The 11,367-nt window shown below is 46.6% G+C and overlaps 1 protein-coding gene across 1 annotated transcript; it reads right to left on the minus strand.

The window, feature by feature from the left end:
• Positions 1 to 740: 740 nt before the first annotated feature.
• Positions 741 to 2,570, minus strand: LOC117581076 (probable cytochrome P450 4s3). The gene is made up of 4 exons (XM_034267960.1): positions 2,378 to 2,570; positions 1,864 to 2,317; positions 1,061 to 1,779; positions 741 to 997 (listed from the first exon to the last, which is right to left on the minus strand). Exons 1-4 carry the CDS (start codon positions 2,526 to 2,528, stop codon positions 834 to 836), a joined length of 1,488 nt encoding a protein of 495 aa, XP_034123851.1. The 5' UTR covers positions 2,529 to 2,570; the 3' UTR covers positions 741 to 833.
• Between the last annotated feature and the right edge of the window lie 8,797 nt (positions 2,571 to 11,367).

The raw sequence follows: 11,367 nt of genomic DNA on the forward strand, positions 1-11,367 counted from the left end.
AACAAAAGAACATAACTAGAGGGGCAAGTGAGGGCAATCGTAAGATAGGAAAACGGGAAAAAGTACAGCCGAAAGTCGCAGATGGAGAAATACTAGGCCTACCAGACCTACCTACACCATATTTATGTATCCATCAATCAAGTAACTACAAACAGATAAACAGATCTATTTATTGTTATACTATGTAATATCCATAGTAATATTGGAACGAAGCGGCAGTTTGTCCCGAATTTCGGATCAGTTCGGATCGGTTTGGATGGTAAAATAGCTTAAGGAATTGTCAGGGAACACACAAAAACAGACGCATGCTGGAGTAGGAGAGGTGTAATCATGGAGAGCAATAAGTATGTCGTCTATATACACCTAATATACAAGTAAATATATACAATATAAATATATATCTATTTTTTGTTTCCGAGAGGACAACTGTTTGTTGGTTTTGGATGTTAACAATAAATGCATAAATAAATGAATAATGAAACCAAAACTACACATACATGCATATAAACAACACACACATACACAGCTCTATCTGTGTGTGTACGAGTAATACGATCGATTGTATTTTCCATAGTTCAAATTGAAATAAACGAGGCAAAAGCTAAACAATAAACAAAACAATAATAACATACTGGCAGTTATCATTTCCCCTAGTCCCAGGCTGGATGGGATGGGATGATACTGATACCCCCAAAATTGACCCCCACCACCACCCAAAGTCCCACTTTGACAGACGCCCATTTTTAGACTAAATATTTTAGATTTATTTTAGACTACACGCACGGGCTGAAGATTGTGCGATTGAGCGGTTGAGCGATAATCCGAACTGAGTTTCAGTTGAGCCGCCGTGGCTTTATGCTCAGCCTGACCCCGTTGCCACTCTTCATTACCAGCTCGGCCAGTGGGATGGGCTGGTGATCCTGGTCGGGCATAAACTGATAGCTGCGCAGGAGGCTGGACAGGCTGCACTTGAGCTCCAGCATGGCGAACTTTTGACCTGAATGAAGCAAACGGAAAGTAGACAAAAGGGGATCATTGGATCTGTGGGTGTGGAGCTCACCTATGCAGTTACGGGGACCCGCACTGAAGGCGGCAAAGGCAAAGGGGTGCATCTGCTTCTCGTTCAGGTAGAAGCGATCGGGATCAAAGCGCTCCGGATCCGGAAAGTTGACAGGATCGCGATGCAGCATGTAGATCAGACAATTGATCGAGGCCCCCTTGGGCACGGTGTGCTTGCCCACCTGCATGTCCTCGAGCACCTGGCGCGAGAAGAACGGCACGGAGGGATACAGTCTGAGGGTTTCCTTGATGATCGCCTCCAGGTAGGGCATGGACTCCTTTTCGCGACCCTCGAGATCGCGTGCCTCCTCGTAGGCACGCTGCTGCACCTCCGCGTGCTTGGACAGCAGACTCAAAGCGAAGGCAATGGCCGAGCTGGTGGTGTCGTGGCCCTCGAACATGAAAGTGTCCACCTCCTCACGTATGTCGACATCGCTCAGCTCGGCGCCGCCCTCCAGCTGGGTGAGCAGCAGCATGTCGAGGAACGCCAGGCGCCTCTTGCCGCCCACATCGTTCTCCTCATCCTTGTCCTTGTCCTTGTTCTCCTGCAGCTCTCGCTCCTTCAGCAGCTGCTCCCGCCGCAGTCGAATCACACGATTGGTCTCGTCATGCAGCACCCGCAGGGCGCCATCCCGCTCCTTCCCCATCTCGGTGTACTTGAAGAATATGTTGAGGCGCTGCCAGAAGGAAAAGCTCTGCTTGTGCATCACCCGGCAGATGCTGGTGGCAGGGGAAAAGGATCCTCGAATGAGATGAAGCCACAAACACACACACACACACACACACACGATCGAGGGTACTCACGTCTGGACAGCCTTCACGTACTCGGAGTCACTCTGCAGCTGGGCATGCTTCCTGATGCCCATGGCCGTCTCGCAGATGGCATCCAGGGCGAAGAGCGTGATGTAGGGATAAATGTCGAAGGGCTCGCCATTGGCACGCTCCTTTAGGCGGCTCACCAGTATGCGGCAGTTCTCCTCCATCGGCTCCTTGAACTCGCTGAGAATGCGAAAGTGGAATCCGGGCGTGAGGAGCTTACGGCGACGGTGCCACGACTCGCCGCCATTCGTGAGCAGCCCCTTGCCCAGCCAGGGCTCGAGGAGTCTGTAGTTGCGCGACTTGTAGAGCAGCGCGTTGTTGCCCAGCAGCTGTCGGACATCCTCGGGGTGGCTGAACATCACCATGAGATCCTTGCCGAGCCATATGCGAAATACAGGCCCATGGCGCTCTCGCAGCTCCTTCAGCCAGTTCAGGATCTCTGCGCAAGGAGTTTAAGGATAAGCCAGAGCTCTCGTAGCAGCTCTCAGGACTCACTCACCTCCCTTCTTCAAATTGGCCATCAGCTCGCCCACACTTGGGCCTGGCAGGGTTTTGGCGAATCGCTGCAGCCTCAGAAAATTGAGAATCTGCGGCAGGTAGCGCAGGAACAGTGCCCAGAAGGCAAATGCCACCAGTGCCCACGTACTCATGTCGTTTCTTCACTTAACTCCTGAACACAGCAACAAAAAGGAAAACAAAATTTAAATAATTTTTGAAAACTTTCGGCTTGTTCTTCGGAGCAGCTGGCGTACTGCTCGGCAATCGATCTCGTTTGCAACTAATTCAGAACTAAAGAAAATATTACTTTACTCGCAGTTGTGTCTCAGCGCAGACCCCAACCCAGACCCAATCTGGCATCAGCACTCACGATTTGGTCAGCACTCTGGATGCCCTCGCTCCGCTTATCGCACATCTGGCGCGGAAGTGGTGTCCCCGTGGGGTTAGCAAAATATGAGCGGCAGTTTTCCTAGACCCAATTTCGGCTAGGAAGATGATGCATCCAAGGTTGAGCCATGCTGCTCCCTATGGGAAGAATAGAGTGAACTACACAGGGAGAACGTCTGCACAGCTTTGATGCAGACTGAAAGCTTCCATGGAACGGTAATGCAGCGCTGAGTGCGATGATTATTCGCCCATGCCCGACCCAGGTGTAGGTAGCTGTAAGCGTTTGTCAAACTGGGAACCTCAATGATGCAGCACCCCAGCAAACACGCACCGCACACTTGTCGCTGTGGCCGCCTGCTATCATGGCAGAGATCGGGCGGCTGCATTGCCAGGCCCCAAAAACGAGTTGTGCGACAGCAGCAACAGCAAACAACAACAAAAACAGCGACCAGATTGACGTTGACCCACATATAAACATGTGCATCACATACAAATAATATGCACACACACACATAAAACATAAGCATGTGAATATGCATGTATGCATGGCATGTATAAACGAGCATCCATCGTCTGCGGCTGAGCTTGTTCTTCAAATGCATTCGTCACTGACTTGGTGAGACTGAGACAAAAAGCTATGCACACATGTATGTACACACATGTATGCATGTACGTACGTATGCAAATTGCAGTCATCTGATTAAGCACAAGTCTTATTCAAATGTAAGCAGTGCTACCTAGCAAGCAGTATTACCTCTGGCACACATGCACACACAAGTAGCTGACTGCTTGCTTGTGTGTTTTTCTATCTTATCGACCCGGGTCAAGCATTCATCTCAAAGTGAATTAGATGGGAATTATTAGATGGGGAAGCTCAATGGGCAATCTCAATGGGACGACTTCCTATGCATGGCTGAAAATGTAATTGATTTTGAGACCCTTTTGGCACATTCAGGTTTCAAGTTTCAGTTCATGTTTCCAATAGCTGTAATTGAAGCAGCTTATCAGCCACTGCAACAACAATTGTCGCGATTCAAGATCATTGCAGATAAGAGTCGAGCAGATGATGGTCGTATAATCACTCGTAATACGTTTATGTACACACATGCCTTGCAAGGTCGTTTGGTCTTATTGCTCGTATTACATTGCACTTACATATAAAACGATCTAGTTGACTGCTGTTCCAAAGAACCGTGTTTTGTCAATACGCAGCACACCCATAATAACATATTTCTGCAGCTGTCTGTCCAAAGTCCAACTCAAGCTCTAGAAGCAGACACAGGCAATCCGATTTCTATGCCATCATTACACACAATAACAAACCAAGTAACGGGATCTGGAACCCTTCGCTGTAGCACTCGAGTGCTTGCATGAACATGCATGCATACTTATGTACGGGTATGTACATATGTGTGCCGCAGTATGCGAAAAGCTTCCTCGCGAAAGCGCTTATTGCTTCTTGCTTTCTCTTCTGTTCGTTGAGTTCCTCAAGCAATCACTTTATTCTGTCTTTGACGCTGCAGCAGGTAATTAGCAGATACCAAGGTAAGCATACAATCCACCTGTAGAAGTACAATGTTCAGTGGCTACCAAAATATATACTCGCATACTCGCTGCAGTTCTCTAACAGAAATCGACTACAAATTATAATATTTCAACAATAGAAGTGTGATCTGATCCCATCATAGTGAAGTTCTATGCGATCGGTCCACCTGTTTGTTTGTGCTAACGTCTGGCTATCGAAAGTTGACTCAAGTCATTGACACGTTTTTGGCTTGTTTTCAATGTTGTTCCATCCGAATAGGTTTTATTTAAATGATGGAAACGGGAGGTAAAGCAAGCTCAGTCTTAGAAATGCTAAAAGTATTCATTCCCGCTGGAAGAGTCCAAAGATCAGTTCACCAGTTCAACTTGCCTCTGTTTCGGGATACATCATCATCAATGTTAATTTGTACGTTTTTTTTTTTAATATTGTTCCCGTATTTACCTTCCCGTGTTCATCAACAATATTTTGAATGCAGAAAAGACTTTCTTTCCATTTGCGTTCAAGAATCAATTCTGCAGATGGTTGAGAATCGAGCTAACGAAAGTTCGGAAAGCGGAGACATTTGTTTTGTATTCAAAATCGAATATGTAAACGAGTTGGCAGGCAGCAAACATTTGAAGCAACAAGTCGGTCAATATTTGTCTTTAAATAATGACGCCGCACATTCTTCCGACTCTCTTGTTGCTTTTTTTTGCCAATTTCTGTTTCTGAACTCTACTCCGGTTGGTTGGATTCTTCTACAGAATCTTCTAAAAAAAGGCCCGAACAGGTTCTGGCGAAAGGTGACTTAAGAACTTTCAGATCTTTGTTTTATAAGGTTGCATTTGTGGGGCTTGTTTTTGGATTGTGAAATTGTGCCGTCCTCAGCAGTTTGCTCTCCCCTCATGGTGCTGCTGCTTGGCATGCCAAGGCTGGACCGGGCTCTGCTGACAGTCGGTATATTTGGCAATCAGATTGGCCAAGTTCTGCTGACTGCCGACTGCATTCAATTATGGCAAAAAAGTGAGGCCAATCAGCCAGCGGGTGTTCGTTCAGGGTGACATCTAAGGGTGACACAGCCGATTGGCTGCTGATATGGATATGGATATGGATATGGATATGACCATCACCTGTCGGCCAGGCGGGCACGTCCGAATGCGCAATCCCACGACAGGTATTTGGATCGTTTGCGTTTTCGATTTGGCTGCCTTTTGGCTCTCTCGCAACCGAGTTGTAAGTCGCAGCCCAACTCGACCTTGACCTGTACCCGGTAGCTGGCTCTTCCGACAAATTGTCTTCCAAGTAGTTCGCCTGAGATAAGTTTTCCATATCATGTAGCTTTCGTGGAAGCCATTGCAATGCATTGGAAGCATCTCAAAGGAAATCGGAAGCTCCACCTTGGACTAATTTTCATTGGAGCTGCCCATGGGAAGAATTCTGCACAAACACTTGGCCAGCTCGTATTTATATTTAAAACTGACAAAGTAATTGAATCTTGGTAGAAATATTGGCTTGTGTGGGGTATCCAGTGCACCTCCAGTTCTCATTTCCCATTGGAACCCTTGGCCTTGGACTGATTCGCATGGGAGGTAGAGTTTGCAGAAATGTACATATTAAATGGCATAGAAAACTGCAGAACACAGAACAGATGACTCTGTTAAGTAATAAACTGCAGGTGGTTTAAGTCAATCAAAAATTGGCAACAAATATATTCCAACAATCTTCATCCTAATCTGTGGAGCAGATTAGAGTTTACGTGCCCATAAAAACATGACCCATGTGGTCAGGACTTGACTTACGTTTCATTGTGAAATAATCAATATCAATATTGAGTGTGTGGGCTACTACTCTAGTACTCGTACTACTCTGGTACTACCGTAGTGCCTGGTACTCGTATGTGTGAGCAGGGCGTGGCTGTCGTTTGGCTTCAGTAGCTGGCTGCTGTTTGAACTGCTTAGACTCGAGCCGAGCGACTGGGCGAGCGACTGTCTAGCAACCTTTGGCACATGACGACTAATCGTGGACCCTTCTCGGGCACGCCTCAATGCGTCGATCAGTTCCGGGCACAGACACAAGACGCCAGCCACTAGGTGGAGGGGCATGCGAAGCTTGTTTTACATTCGCATTGCGCATCCGTATCCAGCCATCCATCTAAGTGTAGTAGGTGCAGCCCCCACTAAGGGTACGTACGTACGTCCAACTACTCAATTAAGTGAATGCAAATCGCGAGCTAAAGCATCACCTAGAGCTTCCCCCAATTAATCTGCGTCCGTCCGAAGCTAGTTATTCGATATGGCAAACAACTTTTGGGTGGTATGTTTTCGCTTGAAATTTTGGATAAGTTGCCGCTGCTGCTCCGCGTCTCCTCCAATGTAGACACACACAAATCTTTGTCTTGCCCATGCCTCATACTTATAGCTCGTCTTGGCCTTGAACCTGTCGTAGTTGGAGTCGTCATCTTTATGGCTTGAATTACTCAGCTAAACAGACAGACAGCCACGGGGCCCAGTCCCAAAGCGTGTCCAGAGCGACACGCGCTGGAAGATCCGGAAGAGTTGATACAGGCAACTCCCGACTGGCTTACACTACTGAGACGCACTGTATTATGGCCAGGCATGGACATGGAGTGAGGCGTTAAATATTCGAGCATAAATTGTTTTTACGGCATTTAAATTGTTGCCTTGCCTTGCCTTGCCTTTCCCAGCACTTCCTCCGATTCCCCCCGTCGCTTGGGTGGTTTGCTGTTCATTATTTGTTCTTGTTAGAGCTTGAACAATGTCCAATACATATGTGTGTGTGTACACGAACATACTCATGTACATTATACGTCTCCAGTCTCCATTGACTTCCTCGTTCTTTGGCCAAGCTTTTACGATGCATCCGGACAGCATTGAAAATTGTAAATGGTGTCGGAAAACATTGTCTTTGTGGACTAACCAGAATTAAGGTAACAACTTCAGTGCGACTTCCTCTTGAGGGGACAAATTGTAAATGTAAATACCTGACCTGACCCACCAACCCAACCAGGAACCAATTTGGATTCAGTTGGCTTCATGTGGGGAATACCTGAAACGCAAAGATGAATATCTTTTGATAACCTTCACTATCCGTCCTTATCCGGCCATTGATCTTGACAGTCGGACCAAACTGTGACCACTCACCTGCACGCACCTGCCCCTAACTGGGCCCAGACCCTCGCAAGAACTAAGTTCGATGGGTTTTTGCTTCGAAAGTTGTTTGCGGAATGTGGCGGCAGCATTAAGTTGTCTCTCTCTGCCTCCCCCCTAGGGGCACGGACTGCCAATCTGTTAATCTGAGGATTGCGTACGAGTTTTATGGGCATTATGAGATTTAATTGCTCATTAAATTTATTCAGGCAAATAAAACACAACCAAAACAACAAATTTAAGTCAGAGTCCGAATACGAAAACGAAAACGAATTGAAGTCGGAGACAGAGTCTGTTGGATTCTTAATTATAATTATATTTAATTACTCAGCGAGATTTAAATTTGAACTTTAGCATTAGTTCAACTCGTTAATGGGACAAAGAGCCATAGAGCAGGCAAATCTGGCTAAAAACAATGATAATAAATATAAATTAAGCAAAATAATGTGTGGATATATTCCATCCGATTGCGATGTCTCGGTGTGGGATTGGGATTGGGACTGGGACTGGGACTTGCCTCAATGTGATTTAGCCAAGCTTCATTGCCCTTCAAATTGCAGGCACAAAACAACACAAAAACCACTTCTGCTGGCCATCATCATATGCATATCGTAACCAACACAGAGGCAGACGTTCCATGGTGGTGGCCAAGAAAGAGACCCACTTCCAGAAACAACAAGAAACTGTTTAAAATTCCACATACAAAACGTTGCAGCGCCAGCTAACCAGCCAGCCAGGCAGCCCCCACGGAAAATGAAATTCGAATTGAAATCGAAATACAACGAAAATGCATGAAAGCTAATCTCGTCGCACCAACGCGTTGCATACCCTTGCACACTACACAAAAACACTCAAACATATTAAGCTCATTTGCCAGTAGTGCCATCTAGCTTTACGCATTTGTAGGTCGCTCTCTGAGAGAGCGCATAATTGACTTTCTCATACTCTGCCAGCGAGAGTGCAAAACTTCGAACTTTGATATTCCCAGAATAACAATACCTTCTGAAAGGGTATACAAATGGGTTACAACTTCGAAGGTCGATGATGGCAGGCGGCACCACACCTGGCAGTAGCAATGAAAACGAAACCGGCAGAGGCTTCAGTGCATATGAAATACAACCAAACACATGTAAACATAAACGGGACTCCCTCTCGCTCTGTCACACTCTCACTCTCTGCAATCCCAATCGAAAACAAATCATACGAAAGAGAAGAACTATCAGCTGGTCACCCCTCCCTCAACCTACACATCAAAAGCGAAACAAAAGAGGAGGAGGAAACAAAAGGGAGACGAAAACTTGAACATAATTATGAGCATTGGCAGCGTCTGGCAAAGTGCATGGGTGAGTGCATTGTCTTGAACGAAGGAGGGGGAGGGCACGTTTAACCTATTGACACGCAGTCGGTGCAATAGTTCGGCTTCCCACAGCCGCTGTGGGCTTTGATTGGATTGGAAACTCCAAATGGAAAATTTGTGCACACACACAAACACAACCAAAGAGATAATTTGTATACTTTTATCACTGATTTGAAGTGCCGAGAACAGGTTAAATCAATCCGTTGAGCCACCAAGCGTAGATGGCACCGAGTTCGATTTCGTTGAATAGGGCGCCAAACAGCAAAACGTGTAATTGCAAGACGAGCCTCCGCTACCTCCCACACAGAGCTCGCTGAAGAGACGAATGTAGAGAAAGGAAATGCAAAAATGAAGAGCTCAGGTAGCGCCCTTCCCTCACCGCAAACATTTTGCTTGTCCGGAGCACCAGATTAAATCTGAACTGTTGTTCGAGCTGCCTCCCGTCATTGTGGTGTTTAGCTTAAATTCAAGATAACATACCAATTAATTGTTTCTTTGGCACTTTGTTCTTGAACTTCCGAACTGTTTTCAGTTGAAGATGAAGAAGATTAAGCTCTGATCAGAAAGCTCTCACCTCCAAAGCAATGCAATTTGTTGTTGTAAAAGCCCTTCACTGCGCGGCTCCGTTATTTTAGTTATTTATTCTGTTATTCTCTCGTTTTCGATGTAATTCTTACTCTCGCTAAACGAGATTCATGTACATATTTACATACATATGTTATTACACGCGTTGAGCCCCTTAAGCTGCAAATGGAAATAAGGAAATTTTGATTTCGATATCGTGAGTGTGGCCATCATCATCTCTTCCCTCCGACAGCTCAACCCCATAAGTTATGATCTTTGGTAACGCTGATCGCTGATCGCAGCTCATCAGCTCATTGATAGCCGATACCCCCCAAATATCGTTGTTGCTACTCGCTGTTGCAGTCCGATTACTACTATTGTGTGGAAACAGCGCGGAAGATCTCTTTGTTTTGGACGCTGGACCGGTTTGAGTGCACCACTTAATGCATTTGCATTCGGGCGATGACAAAAGCGGCTTGGGATTCCCAGATTGTACCGCCACTTTTTGTGCCGCCTGCCGCCTGCCGCCTGCTGGCTGATGGCTGATGGACAAACAAGAATTCTAACAGCGCCCCGCTAATGGCCTTTCGCGGAGGAACCGCGGGACCATGGAAGAGGAACCCAAGATGAGCCCGACCGCAAGGCGGGGGTTGGGGAATTTTGCATGAAATGCCAAAAAGCCAAGCCAACAACATTTGCAATTGGCAACGCGAACGTCAGACAATTTTGCCCAATTGCCACACTTGGCAGCCAGAGAGTCATCCAGCCAGTTGCCGGCTAGTGTGGCAAGCTGCAAGTTGCAAGTTGCAAGTGGTTCGTTGCCAACGCTTGTACGTTGGCTGTTGCCTCTTGAAAAATTGGCATGCAACATGCCACTTGGCGGCTCGGCTCGTTGCTCTGCTCTTGCTCCAGCTGTTAATGAGAGTCGCCGTCCGTTGGTTCCGCGGAACCAAAACTCGTTCAGATTGCCACAGACATGGCTAGAGCCGCCACAGTCAGAGCCAGCCAATTGCCACATTCTTCCTTTTGGCCACAAACGAAAGAGAATGGTTATTTGGGCAAAGCAAATGCCTTCTAGTGCAGTCGCCCGGTGGGGTAGATCAGGCAGGTGATACGCGATACGCACAGAAATGTCTCGCAATCCAAATCAAAGAGAAGAAAGACATCAAGCATCGGTAGGCCAATCGCTAATCTTTCTGAAGATCTCTGCCTGCTCCTGGGTAACAATGGACTCGCAGCAGACTCGAAGTTAACTTCGCTTTTATTTTAGCTATTTCTCGATTTAGTCTGGCCAAATATTTAGTGGCCAGTTTGTTTGGTTTTGGTGCTCTGGTTCCGCTTGCAATTCGCGCCTGTTGCAAGAACCAGCTCCGGCTTGGCTGTGGCTCAGGCTCTGGCTCTCCTATGACTTCGATTTATGGCTAACCGTGCTGCAAATTGCTGTTCGGCTGTTCGGCTGCTCGGCCGTTGGGGTTGGGGTTGGGTAATTTGATATTGGCAACCAGGGGCTCACTTTCAATGGATTTGCGTCACTTTTTTTGTGTGTCTGTTGCGAATTGTCTTTGGCGGGCACAACCAAGAGGGGGGAGTGGGAATGTGAATTTACCGCCTGGCCATCTGATGGTCACTAATCAAATGATTCTTTCACGCCTCATGGTCCCCATCCATACATCCACCTCCGTGGAACTTGTTTTCCTCTCTTTCCGTTTATTTTTCTGTTGTCATCAAAACGAGTTATTGGCCAACAACAGACAAACACTGGCTGTAATTATATTTCCAAACTTTTTATTGTATGCCTGTTCCCCTCTAATGCGATTGATCAGCAAGAAATTGTTGCGACACCATCCGCAGGCAGAACTCATCAGGGCCAACAGAGTTTCAGAGAGAGAGAGAGAGACAGAGAGAGCGAAAGTTAATTCTGGAAGGTGTGTCATTAACCGCACAATCAGGATTGGATTCCCTTAAACAGAACACAGATTTTAAATCAAGTT

This window comes from Drosophila guanche, unplaced genomic scaffold (assembly GCF_900245975.1).
Source record: "Drosophila guanche unplaced genomic scaffold, DGUA_6, whole genome shotgun sequence".
Lineage (NCBI taxonomy): Eukaryota > Metazoa > Arthropoda > Insecta > Diptera > Drosophilidae > Drosophila > Drosophila guanche.

What these genes read in the sequence shown, in the direction of transcription:
- LOC117581076 (XM_034267960.1), bottom strand. Translation starts at nt 2,528, where the DNA reads ATGAGTACGTGGGCACTGGTGGCATTTGCCTTCTGGGCACTGTTCCTG. An exon ending in GGCCAATTTGAAGAAGGGAG is followed by an intron (nt 2,318 to 2,377) that starts GTGAGTGAGTCC and finishes CTCCTTGCGCAG; the next exon opens with AGATCCTGAACTGGCTGAAG. An exon ending in TACGTGAAGGCTGTCCAGAC is followed by an intron (nt 1,780 to 1,863) that starts GTGAGTACCCTC and finishes CCCTGCCACCAG; the next exon opens with CATCTGCCGGGTGATGCACA.